This window comes from Nymphaea colorata, chromosome 13 (assembly GCF_008831285.2).
Source record: "Nymphaea colorata isolate Beijing-Zhang1983 chromosome 13, ASM883128v2, whole genome shotgun sequence".
Classification (NCBI taxonomy): Eukaryota; Viridiplantae; Streptophyta; class Magnoliopsida; order Nymphaeales; family Nymphaeaceae; genus Nymphaea; species Nymphaea colorata.
Window position 1 is genome coordinate 8,698,858 of NC_045150.1, and position 15,569 is coordinate 8,714,426.

General features: G+C 37.9%; 2 protein-coding genes across 2 annotated transcripts; one reads left to right on the forward strand and one right to left on the reverse strand.

The window, feature by feature from the left end:
* The first annotated feature begins 1,709 nt into the window (after positions 1-1,709).
* Positions 1,710-7,225, forward strand: LOC116266895 (tubby-like F-box protein 1). Its single transcript, XM_031648352.2, has 4 exons — positions 1,710-2,411; positions 4,741-4,828; positions 5,583-5,712; positions 6,327-7,225. The coding sequence occupies exons 1-4, from the start codon at positions 2,001-2,003 to the stop codon at positions 6,904-6,906; spliced, it is 1,209 nt and encodes a 402-aa protein (XP_031504212.1). The 5' UTR covers positions 1,710-2,000; the 3' UTR covers positions 6,907-7,225.
* A 177-nt stretch (positions 7,226-7,402) lies between these two features.
* Positions 7,403-8,746, reverse strand: LOC116267179 (protein AUXIN-REGULATED GENE INVOLVED IN ORGAN SIZE-like). Its single transcript, XM_031648781.2, has 2 exons — positions 7,726-8,746; positions 7,403-7,637 (listed from the first exon to the last, which is right to left on the reverse strand). Exons 1-2 carry the CDS (start codon positions 8,033-8,035, stop codon positions 7,591-7,593), a joined length of 357 nt encoding a protein of 118 aa, XP_031504641.1. The 5' UTR covers positions 8,036-8,746; the 3' UTR covers positions 7,403-7,590.
* Between the last annotated feature and the right edge of the window lie 6,823 nt (positions 8,747-15,569).

The following is a 15,569-nucleotide window of genomic DNA, read 5'->3' on the forward strand; positions in this document are numbered from 1 at the left end:
ATACATATATTATTTATATATCACCCATCAAGCTCATTGGAAACAGCCACCTTGATCCTGTCGTTTTACCGGTAATAGAAAGAGATTTATAAAATTATTTTTGAAAAATTATGTACGTGACAAATCAGCAAAAGAATATTAAATTTTACCGTTTATAAAGTAACATGAAAAATATACGTGACTCTTGTTTTGATACAAGTAAGTTTTTTCTTGGTGTTCTAAGGAGTTAAGTTTTTCTTGGTAACAGAATTGCCTTTGCTATTAAGGCTAGTAATTGATTTGGGTATAATTAAACATATATTACTGTTACTAGATTTAGTTATAAAGGATAACAGAAACTGATTAATTAACTTGAAATCAAGGTATGTTATAAGTTGATAATAATCTGTGGCAGTAACGACACTCGAAAAGTGTCGGCGAAGCAATTCTTCTAGTGTTAGTAGTGTTGTATGAACTTACTTTAATATTTGAATCGGATTCATCGGACACTCCCCAAATGTTTTTCCACTGAACACTTCTTAAGGAAAGTTGTCAATTAAAGATGTATTTGATTAAGACTGCAAAACCTATGTTTATAATTTGACAATATGAAAAGCTTAGGTGCATTTTTTTCTTTTATAGATATCGACAATCTCTAACGTAAACACGCAAATGGAGTTGATCTCGAAATTTTTAAGTTGATTGGAAGCCAAGTTGGGAGTCCAATTTTGATATAGGAAAAGAAAGAATCATTACTTGTTTGTAAAAAATAAGTGGTATCATATAAACTATGTGATTACATTATTGGACCGATGGTTCAATTAGCATCATGAAAGTGACTGCATATTTTTAGAGGTTTACAAATTAAGTAGAATGATTTCAAGAAACAGTGTAGCAGCTTATAAACTTTTTATAAATACTCGGCTTTAAAATTGCTCGGTATTTAATACCAGGTACCTTTTTTTGTAGAATTTTTGTTCTGTCTCACCCCGTTTGAGAAGTTAATACGCAAAAAATTTCGGTGGATCTTTAATGCCGATACTAAAACTCCATAATAACTCCAAAACTCGCAGCACTAAAGTTCCGTGTTTGTCTGCCATTGGAACTTTTTCAAACGGCCCTTTATTTTGAGACTCAAAAAAAAAAAAAAAAAAAAAAATCAGGTTTGCGTCCGTACTTTTATGTGGTAATGTATTATTCGGTGGATTAAATCAAATTCTGGAAACGACACGACCCGAAAGATCTGGATCCAACTTCCAGATCCAGAAGTAAGCAGCTTCGAAGCTTCGGCGAGGATCCGATTCGGTTGAAAGACAGGCGCAACTGCACCCTACAACACCGGATACAGCCTTTATCAGACCCAAATCTGGACCTGGATTCGAGGCAGCCCTAAATTCTGACCGTTGACACCACCATCCCCATAATTAGCGAATCGCCAACAACGCGAGAAGCTGAGGAGACCAAGATCTAACCTTATTTAGCAGCATAAATTCAAAAAAGCGCACACCATGTTCCTTAATTTCAGAAACATGCTCTCACTTATTCACTTTTCTATCTCCTCCGTGGTTTCGTAGCCTCTTCAAAGCAATAAAGCGGGAACATTAATACGATCACTAGAATTTGAGAAACGTGAAGATCGTTTCTAGGATTACGCGAAACATTTGATTTAGAAAAGAAGAATGGAAAAATATATTTTTTTTTTCTGTTTTCAGACAGGGTCGAAAGAAAAGGACAAGGTTGGAGAGGTAAGGGGAGTGATGCTTCCTCCTTGTCTCCGCGGCTTCTCCCGGTCTCCGCTTCGCCTCCAATGGCCATGGTGATGGTGGGGATGATGGTGATGGGTCATGGATGGCCATGAAATCGATGGAGGTCGTCCATACCAACATCAGCATCTCTGCCCATTAGCTTCTTCCTCCCTATGTTCCTCCATTTTACTTCTTTTCACCCTTCTTCTTCTTCCTCCTCCTCCTTAAATTAAACAGGGAAAAAAAAAACAGGGAGGGGAAACAAGGAAGAAGAAGATGTCTCTGAGAAGAAGCCTTGTGAAGATCGGATCTCTGGGGAGGAGCCTCTCCAGGAAGGGGACGACCATGCCGTGTCTGACCTTGGACCGAGATTATTATAGAAATAAAGGGAAAGAGGAGGATGGGGAGGAGGAGGGAGAGGGTGGTGGCGAGGAGCTATGGAGCGAGGAGGGGAAAGAGGAAGAAGGAGAGGATGCAGGGGAAGGAGTGAGGCCTTGGTCGAGGATGCTGCCGGAGCTGCTGTCGGAGATCATAGAGAGGGTGGAGGCGAGCGAGCAGTCGTGGCCGGTGAGGAAGAACGTGGTGGCGTGCGCGTCGGTGTGCAGGAGATGGAGGGAAATCACGAGGGGAGTCGTTAGGTCCCCGCAGGACAGCGGCATCATCACCTTCCCTCTCTCCCTCAAGGAGGTTAGGCTCTTTTTCTTCTTTTCTCTGGCTGCTTAGGAATGATTTTTTGTTTGAATTTTGTCGTTCTTTTGTTTTTTTTTTTTACCTCCTTATGGTGTCTCGATCTATAGCGTGTTCTTCTTCTTAGAACGCTCGCTTATGGAAATTGCGTTTTGATAAATGGAAAGCCCTCTCTCTCTCTCTCTCTCTCTCTCTCTCTCTCTCTCTAGGATGAGTTCTTTACCTTCGGACTTTTTTTCGTTTCCTAGCATTATGGATTTGATTTTGAGTGTTTTTGTTTCTCCGATAGCCTTTTCCCCACCTTTTTCTTTTGAGCCTGATCTTAATTTAAGAAGACGTGATGAAGGGGCTGATGTTTCTGAGAAGAGAAAATATGCGGTTTGAATTTTGGGTTGATTTGGCTTTTGTAGGGTGATGAGGAACTGTAAATGAAGTTTTTTCTTCCTTAGCTATTTTCGTGTCTACAGCATAGAAGTAGAACAAAGAGAAAAGTGACGTATGAAAGAGAGCTAGTATGGTGCTTTCGTAGAAGTATATTTGTTCAGCTCTCTTGCCGTGAATAGTTGATTTCTTTGAAGCTCCTTACATGGGGGTTGGCCCAACCTTCGGGTAAGAATTCTATGATGAAAGCATCACATAGTGAAACTGCAATAGGCTAGAGAGCGAATTAAACGATTGGGTAATGGATGAAATCAGAGACCGTTGTAGCTTTTACCCTCATTATTTCTGTGGAGGTTTAAGAGGGGCCACCCAGATCAGATAAGTAGGCGTCATAAGCATGTTACAGTTTTGACCTATATTAAAAATCTTAGGTTGTATCTGGAGGTAATTGGCAAAGTTGGAAGCACAAATTTCATGATGTTTTAATATGCATGAAGGTGTTTCAACATCGTAATACAAGTTTGTCAAGCTCGGATTAGGGTCGATATCACATGATATTTGTTTCTGTCAACTTGGAAGATTTGGGAAAAATCTGAATTCATACAGCATTAATAATTATATGGAATGACACCATCACTGGACATGTCTAGGCATATGTAATAACCACTTTCTCTACTATCTCGTTTGAAACTCAAAAGGAACCTGAATTTGCATTCTTCACTGCCTCCTTTGAGAGTCACGATATGTAACTCTTAAAGAACTGAATATTGAGATGAAAATGGATCTATTTTTTCCTACCTGGCTCCGTATCTTGAGGCAGTGATTCCATGGGACTGTTAGATGTTCCAAAGGGGATTCTGATGTTACATTTTCCTTAAATGCCACAAAGATATCGTTAAATTGCATCTCAGATAGCTCTCTCATCCCAGAATAATTTGTAGGTCCTCATATTGGGTACCAATTTGCTTATATAAAGATTGGGTAAATTGACCATATGTTGGTCTAAAGTCTAAACTACTTATAAAGGAGTGGACCAAGACTAGAGTACTATACAAATTCGAAAAGGACTGTAATGTGTGGTCTTGTAATTAATAGAATTATATCAAGATTTTCGTTTTAGGGAGTTTTGATCATATTACATAATGATAATTAAGAAATTCTGGAGGGTTTCTGTTGAATCATCCTTAACATTTGATATTTGTTCAAGATCTTTAGACAACTTTCAGCTGAGTACTAATTACGAGTTTGAATGTTTGTTCTGATTTACCTTTTATATTGGATTCTAAGTAGCTACGCATTACATATCCTCTGAGCCCTTTACGAGTTTGAATGTTTTTTCTGATTTACCTTTTATATTGGATTCTAAGTAGCTACGCATTACATATCCTCTGAGCCCTTTCCCTGCAAGAATCGTGGCTTTAGAGTTTAGACCACCTTTTGCAATTGCGCCTTTTGATGATATGGATTATGTTTGCAATGGGAGCAGATTCTTTTTTTTTATATTTTATGTGAATCCTACTGTTATTTTTAAATTCAGTTCATTAGACAAAATCCCAAGATGCATTCAGGTTGGTTATGGATCTACCAATTCAAATTTTGTAGGGATTCTGAATCTCTGATATAAATCCAACCTATCTTGATCGAATTAATATATTATCCAAGTGCTATTTTTACATATAAAAACTGTTTCTTTACCATATTTTTGGGATATGGTGCCATGATGCATGCTTCGGATTTGGATACAATTCTACATGTTCCTATCTTTCAGGATTGAGTTTTTAAGTCCAAATCAATGTGAATTATTTGAAGTTTTGGAGTCAATGCTCACAATTTTCTCCCTTAGTATGGATTGCCGTTGTGAAATGTGTATCCTATGAATGGGTGGTTCTCTACTTTTTCATTAATAAGCATTTTTTGATGTTGCTAATGCATATGTCGGTTCATGCAGCCAGGGCCACGGGATCAACCTCTCCAATGTTTTATAAGGAGGAACAAGAAGACTTCTACATTTTACTTATATCTTGGTTTGGCACAAAGTAAGCTAATTTCCAAGTAATCAGGTTACTATTGCTTTTTCTGGACAGTTCTAACTATTGGGGTATAAATGAACAAGTGATCATACTGGTTGAAGTTGTTAAGAAGCATGGATTCAAACATGAAGTTTCCACTATTACGGGTGAAATCTTTGAGCTCCACAGGCACCCAAACATATATTTTCTAATGATTGATTCATTTTATTCCTTTGTAAGTTAGTGGCATTTGCATTTAGCATCCAACTCCCTTAAAATCTACATTTAGTCAATTGCCAGTTATGAGCAAGATAAGGCTTTCAGCTGCATCTCTCTGCAAGGCACTTGATACGTTCTCCTGCAATCAAACTGAAGGGCTGTCTATTAAAATAGGACAAAATGATGGTAATCACCGGGTATTGTGTCCTGGCTTGAGCCTAAATCAGCAACAATCTTGACTATCTTACGTATCAATTTCTTGCCTAAGATCTTTAATTTTTTACCTTTTAGGCTGTGAAATACACATTCATAAACTTTAATAGTATCTATTTAGATCATATTTGCCATTGGTCGCCTATTTGCTGTGACTGTACTACTGTGCACCTTGATGGTTTTTGCCTTGTTGTTTATAGTTGCCATGCAGTTTACTATCTCTTCTATTCCAAATCTCTTCTTTGAAACCCTTTTTTTCAAATAAAGGGCCTTTGTTTATATATAAGCGTGTAATTATGTTGTTCCCATAATGTTTAGTCTAAGATGTGATTTGTCTCTGGTTTTGCAGACTCCACAGAAAAAGGTAAGTTCCTCATGGCAGCTCGACGATGTAGGCATGGTGCTCATATAGAGTACATTATTTCTCTTGATGCTGAAGATTTGACACAAGGGAGCAGTGCATACATCGGGAAACTGAGGTGATCTGCAAGCTTATTTTCTTTTCTTCTATTGTACCTGAAAATTGGAAACTGTAGTGCATTAGATTTGAGAACCTCGTGTTGCTTTAGTAGTTGCCAAGTTCCCCTTACTGCTCTTGCCTTGTTTCTTATACGAAACATGGTATCTGCTAATCTGTGTTTTTGTTCAGGTGTTTGATTAAAGGATACTTGTTTTGAAAGGTCTGACCTTACATTTTTGGTACCTTTCTTTATGTGAAAAAACATACCTTCAAAGAATTTGGAGGTCAACCAGGAAACCATTTTATGGCATGCTAGATGTGCCTAGGTGAAATCTTGCTCAGGTTTTGTCTAGTGAAGTTTACAACTTTGATCAGCTAATTAGACTTAAATTTTATGTTCTAGGTTGTCTATTTGAAGTTATTAATGTGCAGTCTTTGTAAAAATATCAATAGCTCATGCTAATTAGAAATGCAGATTTGTTCTCTGTTTTGACAAATGTGTACTTTCTAGGCCTTTGACTGATATATGAAAGTGCTTGTCAAACTGAACATTTATCAGTTGAAAGCCCTACATCCAGTGCATTCTAGGCACCAGATTTCTGGGTCGCTAAAGTAGCTCTTTTTCTTTTGCAGGTCTGATTTCCTAGGAACCAACTTCACTATATATGATAGCCATCAGCCATACAATGGTGCACGTCCTTCAGGCTGTAGATCCAACCGCAGGTTTGCCCCAAAGCAGGTCTGCCCTCGAGTTCCTGCTGTAAATTATGAGATCGGGCAGGTTTCATATAAGTTCAACTTGTTGAAATCAAAAGGGCCAAGAAGAATGTTTTCCACACTCTATTGTCCCTCTTCCCAGTCGGACATGAATAAAACTCATGCCAAGAGAAAAAGCAAAAGAGACGATGCATCTAGTTCAACCTCAGGACATATGATTCTCAAAAACAAGGCTCCAAGGTGGCACGAGCATCTGCAGTGCTGGTGCTTGAATTTTCATGGGCGTGTTACAGTTGCATCTGTCAAGAACTTCCAGCTTGTTGCAGCTGTTGATCCAAGCCAACCTGGTTCACGAGGGGATGATGAGTTGGTCCTCCTACAATTCGGTAAAGTTGGAGATGACATGTTCACGATGGATTATAGACAGCCTCTATCTGCCTTCCAGGCCTTTGCGATTTCTCTCACCAGCTTTGGGACAAAACTTGCCTGTGAATAGCACCTCTCTCTAATTCGTTTTGTGTTTGCAGCGGCTAAAATTGTAGTTGTGGTGTTTTTAACTTGCAACATCCGTTGCGAACGTGTCTTTTCTATTGTCGGACAGTATGGCGTTTATGTTGTTTATATGTATGTCAACGATGCTGTATTATACCTGGTATTCAGAGTCTGTACTGTCTGTCAAGTTTTGCTTATCAGGCAGCCACATGGTTTTGCTTTTCAATGGAGAACAAGGGATTAAATTCCACATTCTAGTGATCTCAACCGTTGGAGTATGTAATTGTTGATTGGCTAATGGCACAAACATTCCCTTCTGCATATACTATGGAACACCTTCCTCTTTCTTCTGACTATGCTATCGTTGTTTCTTATTCTGTTCCTACGTCATATGTTCAGAGTAAGCGATAGTATGTTGCTTTTCCATACGTTGGCATAGTCGCACTCGCTTATATACCATCTGAAAGCAACTTCTTCTTTCAAGGACGAGGGCTGTGAATTGGCATGTAATTTTAATTTGAAAGTTGTTACATGCAACTATGCTGGAACTTAGATGGACAGATGATCGACAGAGGCTTACTGCTACAAAAAGAGCAAAACGTGACGTCTTCTGCTGCTAATTCGGATTGCATATCGTCTAGCAAATCAGGATCTTCAAGGAAAAACTTGCATTCAAGAAGTTGAATCCCTAAAGAGTTAAACAAGCGTACAAGATTTCCTTTTCGAGCCGGCCCCCTGCTAGACATGACACAGCAAGTAGCATAATGTCAACGGGAGGGACAGAGAGAGAGATAGAGAGAGAGAGAGAGAGAGGCCGGAGAACCTGGAGACAAACTTAGGAAGATGAGGGTGGCGAGAATGGCGACGGGAACCAGGAGCAGAACCGGAGGTGGCGGTGGCAAAGGCGGCAGCATGAGGGGGAGGAACAGCAGAGCAGCCGTAGCAAACACCATAATCAGAACAGACTTGGCCTTGAAGTCTAGTGCCATCCGCGCCATCTCTTCCTGATCTCTACACTCTTCTGCAAACCGTAGCCCCTCAGAAATGCTGAACACTTGCATCTCTGGACATGAAACCCTTGGAGACAGAAACACCCGAACTGCATCTTTGAGCATCAGACGCTTGCTATACATTTATATGCACCATACATAAACGCCTGAAACGACAGACCAGAAAAAGAGAGGAAGACAAGCGGCGCCGGTTCTTCCTCCCTAACCCAAAAAGCCGTCCACCACTGCATCCTTCACCGCTCTCCGATTGGGCAACCGACAGAGTTTATGGGGAAACTATGTGCTGCATCATCCCACCCGCATGGCTTCAGGGGAGCATGGTGCGCGTACAAGCGAACTGCAGCCCATCGGTACGAGGTCCGTCTTTTCAAACTTGAAGCTGATTTTGTTCTTCAAAAACCGAGTCCTTTTTCTGTCAAATGCCATTGCCGAAGCTTTTTTGAGGAGGGTCATAAATGCCCTGCACTCTTGCACCATTCACCAGCTGTAAAGGCGAAAAGCAGCACTTCTGTTCATCGTTGCATTTCAGATGGGAACAAATCTCTTTTTTAAGGATATCTATTCATCGTTTTATCGCAGATGGGAACAAAAAACTTCCCATCTGCTGAGTGATTACAAAACCGATGCCGGTTCTCAGTTCAGAGTTTAGAGATCTAGTCTATCACCTAATTTATTTTTCGTGCGACATTCGCAAATGACTCCAAGTTGCCCCTCGAAATTTGAATATGTTTGGATGTTAAAGTTTAGGTGGTTTAGAAAGGTCCATAAGGAATATGAGAAATGCGTACTTTGACACCACCATCTATTGGATGATTAGTTGATTACAGTAGCAGAAGCATCCAGCGCCTTCGCAGCCGCCCGGGATAAAGGGAACCTACTTTAGAATCTCTCTTTCTCCCTCTCTTTCTCTCTGGCTGTCTCGCTAATACACACACACAGAGTCATATATATATATATACACACACGGAAAACCCATGTGAGCGAGACAGAGGACCGACACCATGGATGGACCATGCGAGAGAGATTAGAAAAAAATGCTTCAAGTAGTAGTCAAATGTATCAGTTTAACACACTTTATACATTTCCCTCTTAATTACCACCTACCCATCAACAGGTGACTCGATCCAAACAGTTGAGATATCAGACATGCATTGACAATTAGTCTGAAAACCAAGATGAATACCTTCACAGACGAGGACAAGAATATAAATTGGCCCATGAAGCTGGGATAATCAATGAGTTGTGTATTTCTTATCAAGTTTCCAAAGTCAATCTTTTATGCGGAAAGCTCCAAAATACACCTCATATGATGCAGTCTGTGACGCATTGAATGCCTATCTTTCGTAGAAGACCACGGCGGCGCTTCATCCATCACCTTGGATCTAAAGATCCGAGGCGATCTGTGATTCCCGCCGATTTGAAAACCGCGCTTTATCTCTGACCAGACCTCCGCCTCCCCTCGGTTCGATTTCAAATTTACAAATTTTCAATATAAAGGGGATTTGAAAACCGTACATCTGAAATCTACTGTTGGTTTAAACAGTGGATCTCACATGTCGCCGGTCTCCTTTTTGATACTGTGAAGGCGGTGGGTGTTCAGAAGGTAACATGACCCATTCCGTTCACATGGTTTGGAAGATGTGAGATGCATCGTCCAGTGCAGGCAGGTGCAACCGCAACGTGGTCTGCAGGTTGCAGAGAGATTGATACATTGTACAAGGAATTAGATGACAAATTTGAGGCTCTTTTTCCTTTACTAGCTTTAGATGTTTTTCTTTTCTCAACAAAATGGAACTACCATTCACTGGATTCAAGGAGAGTTATATAAGTTGGTGAATGTAGAAGATCGGTACCCTGAATGGGTGCAGAAGGACGTTTCGAGAAAGATAAAAGAACATCTGACATGGTCTGTCGATAGGTGCCTCGGTACACCCTCTAACTACCATGTTTGGTAGATGTTTTCCTTTTACGCATGATAAATTTATTCCGCGCACTTGCACTATAAGATAACTTCAGGATTAATAGCCTAATAGAGAAAACTTGATTCTCCTTGTGTCATTTTCCAGAATAAATGTTTTGAAATAGTACTCAGGTAGAAAGTCGGGGTGGATTTGTTATTAAAAGTAAATTTTTGGCATTATCTATTAATTTGAAGTCTGAAATGAGCTTAAAAGAAATTAAATTAACCTCATGAACCAAGATAACAGTTAAGATTAATGAAATTCAATTGTTCACCACCACCTCTTTCCTCAATTTCATCCCTACAATCTTAATTTGTCCTAGTACATGCCACCTCAAAAGTACTCATAAAATTTACCTTTGAGGTCCCTTCGACAATCAAAATGATTTCAACAACACTTTTCATATTTTTTTCAATCAAAAGTCACAAGCGATATGGATCCCCTTGATATGGAGAACTCACTGGTGCGATGTCAAAAGGCTCCTGCAAAGGCTGCGTAACTTTTGAGAGGTGCCATGTATCAGGTATTTACTTACACGCTTTTCGATGCATAAATTTTTGGTGCATACTTTAAAAAACATTAAGAGAATTAGGTTGAAAGAGAAGAAAATAGCAGCCTCTACATATTTATGGAATATGGCCTAAACGAATTTGGCTGTAATTTACATGATTTCATTGAAAAAAGCTTGTAAGATGGGGACGTGCATCTTTATTGAGAATGAAAACTGTGTTGAAATTATTGACGATATGCAAACCAATCATCTTGAACAGTGAGAGTTTGTTTTACACAATTGACGCTACTCTCTTAATATTTTTAGATTCATGAGTCACAACACGGTGAAAGATGGCACACTTGAGAACGTTCATGAGTCACAACATGGTGAAGATATTATATGCATTGGTCATAAAAATGGTTCCTCTCAAATGCAAACCCACTTTACAAATTTATTGGAAATTGACAACCATCTACCAGGTATCCTATTCAAGAGAATTTCTATTCGTTTATTTTCTATCCTACTTTTCTACTCAAACTGTTTTCTTCTGTGTATAAATTGCTGGCAGCCATCATACGATCTCTTCTATGTGGTTCTCGGAAAGCTACTTAATGACCTTCAATTGTCCAGGACCCATCGAGCAAGCTTTTTTGTCCTTCGATCTCTCCCCGTTTCTTTCTGCTTTAAGAAGCATGTGTCTCACTCTCACACTATTTTTCAACTTTGCTTTACTTTACAGACTGTAAAGGAAGTCATCCCATTGCAGTGAGTGACCGTGAGCCACTAGAGGCATTGGTGTCAGACCATCGGCAGCCTGGAGAGAAGCCGAGCAGGTCTTTTTTCCCCATATCTCTCTCTCTCTTTCTTTCTTCTTTAGGAAAAAAGGGTATCATTCATTCACTCTTTATTTTTCATATGTGGCTTAAGTTGCATATTGTAGAGGAAGCCATCTCATTGCCTCCTTTCTTTGCCTCCATTTGTTATATATTTGTTTATTGCATATTGGAATGATGGCGATGCATGGTTTCCTCGCTGACATGTTAGAATATCTTCTCAGTTCGTATTATGGAAGAACTGATAATTTAGATTTCAACTGATTGTTTTTTCGTCTTCCTAATAAAATGGGCTAAAGTGTCTTCTATATTATTATTTGGCATTGGTCAGCCAAACATGCCCTCAACTTTAGCCGTCAATGGTCCCTTCTTCTGAACTTCCAACTAGTATATGTATATACCCTCACCCATTACCAAAACTCTTGCAGTTAAAAACTATCTAGCCATACATGAGTAACTCTACCTTGTCACATGGGCGTGACTGTGAATCAAAGAAATTCAGTACAACATTTAAGATAGATCTATAAAGTACCTAGGCCTTTCACATGGACTGCATAACATGAGCTTTTAATTTGTCCACCAACTAAATTTGTGCTGCACAACTACATGAATCAACATGATAGATACTTTTGCAGTTCTTAGGCAATATAGGTACTTTTTTTTTCCAACATCTTATTCACATAAAAACAGTACAATAAAAGACTTCTATATGCCCTGAACTTGCTGTAGTTTTATTTTCATGTAACACTTTTCTAGATTTGTTTCATTTAAATCAATAAATGCACATATCATATTGCCTTTGCATTTATGCTTTACTTTTTTAATGTAGGCAGCATTTTTGTTGTAGCATTTAAATATGAATGGTTTAGCTATAGATGATGATGAGGTTGAGGTTGAAATTTCAACTAAAAAAAAATGCAGGTGCATGGAAGTTGTTTTCTTTTACATTTGATAATTATACTACAAATGATAATACATTTTCAACATTGAAAAGACCATTGGAAGACATAGGTCTTATTCCATGCAAAGGAAAGTATCTTCACGTTTGGTGTAGTGCACATATTTTGAACTTGATTGTCTAAGAAGATATGTGAGATATGCACCATGCAATTTCAAAAAATTGAGAAAGTGTTTAGTAAGTGAAAGGATCCCCGAAAGGTTACATAGATTCATGGGTTGTGTTGGAAAACTAAGATTGAGTAAAACTAAAAGATTATCATATGATGTGCCTACTAGTTGGAATTCTACCTTTCTAATGATGAAGCATGCATATTATAGAGAGGCATTTGAAGAATTAACTATTCTTGATGTTATAATTACATAGATTTACCTTCTGCTGCTAAATGGAATTGTGCAAGTTATTTTTGTCATTTTTTGAAGATATTTTATGATGCAACTAATGTTTTCTATTCCATGAATACAACTAATTTGTTCTTTTATCAACATCTGCATGAACATCTTTTTTCTTAGAATGAGTATATAAAGTCTTTAGCACACAAAATGGATGAAAAAATTGACAAGTACTGGAAAAAGTACTGTTATATTTGCAATTGCACTCGTTTTAGACCCAAGGTACAAGTTGGTATAAGACCAATGTACAAGTTGGTATATGCGAGATATTTGCTTGACAAGTTGAATGATGATGATGGAAGAGAAAAGTTTAAAAATATTGAAAGTAGTCTTCATGAATTGTATGCCGAGTACAAAGATATACATTTTACAAGTCAAAGAACAAGTGCTAGTACTAGTATTCAGAATGATGAAGAATTTGACATACTATTATGGTGAAAGAAAAATAAGAGAATTACCAAATTTTATCAAGGATGGTTCAAGACATATTAGCAATTCCATTATCTACAGTTGCATCAGAGTCTTCATTTAGCATAACAGGAAGAGTCATTAAAATTATAGATGCTAAAGCACTCCTTAAACTATTGAAATGGTAATTTGCTTAGAGCTGGATTCAAGTCCAAGATAATGATTTATGTGAAAGGTAATATTTTTAATATTTTTAATTTGTTAACACTTTTCTTATGTTAGTAATATAGTCAGAGTCTTATCTATGCAGTTTATTGGAAGTACAAGATTCTTCTAGTGGTGAAGCAGAATTTGGTGGAGCATAAAATATTGCTATGGTAATATATATTCTTTTAATCATATACTAAAGCTTGTTATGTATTAACTGTTTATTTTTTTTATATATATGTTTTTTCCATTTATAATCTTGTTTTGCAGTTTATTAGAAGTGGAATATCTTTTTGGTGATGAAAGAATGATGTAGCATAAACTATTATTATGGTATATATTTTGTTATCATGTGGTAAGACTTGCGTACATATCCATTCAATTTGCATTATGTATGTTTTTTATGTTCATGCGCTTTTGTAGGTAATAAGAGATAAGAAAGGATCTCAAGTTTTCCTTTGGAGTTTAGAAGAAATGAATAAGAGATCAAAAGGGATGTCAAGTATTCTTGAAGAGTTGTTTAGGGCATATAAGAGATGAAAGAATATGAAAAGGATCTCGAGTATACATGCATAAATGTTTTTGTGTTTACTTTGACAAATTCATACAAATCTTTTAGTTCTAGCACTGAAATTTTTTATTAATTTATTTTTTAATTCAGGTAGTTTTAAGTATGTGAAAAAGATTCATTTGATGGGATTCATGTGAATAAGGTATGTGTGCACATGATATTTCAATTTTGAATGTGATTCTTATAGATATTTTCTCTTGTTCAAGTATATTTTCGAGATTCAGTTTTGAATGTGATTTGTGTCAATTCATGAATATGATATTTCAGTAGCTTTATGCTTCATCAATTCAATAGCTTGTTTCGTATTGTTGTGGTATTATACATCACAATCTATGTTATAAGGTTGTGTTTGATGATGAGGATAATTGTAGAGATGGTCAATGACGATTACAGTTTACACATCATAATATTGCTTTGGGATTATACATCATCATCTTTCCCATCACTTCTTTTGTCTCCATCTTTCAGTTCTTTGTTTTTTTTAAGGGTAATTTCATCACTCAGCTGTTGGTGGCACTAGCACTTTCGTTGGGAAAAGAATTAAGATTTCATTTCTTGTCTCCCAATTGAAAGATCAAAGCCAAAACGATAACTTGCTTGGGTTTTTTTTTCTTGTTTTTTTCTCAAATTGTTCAGTCTACTAAAATCAAACCTTAATTCGATTTGTAAAACAACAATGGAATGAATGTTAGATTATTTATCAACATTTTTACTTTTTAGTCCAAGTTTGCTTTTAATAAATAATAATGTGATTTTGTAATGCCAAAGCTAGGTCCTGAAATTAGCTCGACAGGCCCAGCCCGAAGTGGCCCAGAATTTATCCGAGTGGGTACTGGACACAAGGTCCAGCCGCGTCCCGTTTACATCTGGGGCAGGCCTGCCTGAATTTTAATGGGCCTATTACAGACCCAATTGGGCCTGCTAAATCTTAATAATGGGCATACAGGCCGGCCTGGCCCGGCCTGTTGCCCAGCCCTGGTTGTCCTTCTGCTTGCATTACTGCTTATAATGGCACATATCAATTCTGCTGTTCATTGGTGGTTGGTTGGCTAAGCAATCCACAATAAGAGAACTTTGCAGACAGGGCATCGGCAGCTTTATAACCTAGAAAAGGAAGCAAGATAAAACAGTGAATTTTACATTATCTTTGGGGCAACTCATACAAACTGTTTTCATTGCCAAACAACTCATAAAAACCACATTGGGGCCCTCTTATTTTTGTTCTCAAGATGAAGTGCGCAAGGTGGCAGGAACATACTGTAGCTTGGTGCTGGATTCTCATGGGCGTGTAAGAGCTGCATCAGAATGGCCAGCTTCTTGCTGCCATCCATCCAAACCAGCGTAAAGAGGAAGATTTCAATAGAAAGATAAGGCCTCATGAGAGAATGGCACCAAGAAGCAGGGACATGATGAAAAGGTCGACGTGCACTCTTTACAAACCTAAGACGTGCTTGAACCACTATGCATACATATATACATCTTTAATTTATAATATGATCAAGATGTGTGCGCCTGCATAGACCAACATAATAATTTGTAGGCTTTGGATCGTAAGTATCACATCCTTGAGGTTAGATTTTATGGAAAGGGAAAATCTGAGAAGGTTAATTTTCAACTGTCATCCGGCAGAATTTTTTATCAGATCACTGCACATAGTTCAGCCGTTTTACCAATTATTTAAGACATTCAAGGTAGCAAACTCAAGGCGATTCTCCGTCCTCCTTTATTGCTTATCAAAGTACCGTAACCTTCGCTTTAACAAGTCACTGTTTTAAGAACATCATCTTCACTCAAACATAAATTAGTGTTTATTTTGGACCTAGAAAATTACAGG

Excerpts from the sequence above, each read along its gene's own strand:
- LOC116266895 (XM_031648352.2), top strand. The coding sequence starts at position 2,001 with ATGTCTCTGAGAAGAAGCCTTGTGAAGATCGGATCTCTGGGGAGGAGC. Across the intron at positions 2,412-4,740 it reads TCCCTCTCTCCCTCAAGGAG|CCAGGGCCACGGGATCAACC; the intron begins GTTAGGCTCTTT and ends CGGTTCATGCAG. Across the intron at positions 5,713-6,326 it reads GCATACATCGGGAAACTGAG|GTCTGATTTCCTAGGAACCA; the intron begins GTGATCTGCAAG and ends TTTCTTTTGCAG.
- LOC116267179 (XM_031648781.2), bottom strand. The coding sequence starts at position 8,035 with ATGTATAGCAAGCGTCTGATGCTCAAAGATGCAGTTCGGGTGTTTCTG. Across the intron at positions 7,638-7,725 it reads CTTCCTAAGTTTGTCTCCAG|GGGGCCGGCTCGAAAAGGAA; the intron begins GTTCTCCGGCCT and ends CATGTCTAGCAG.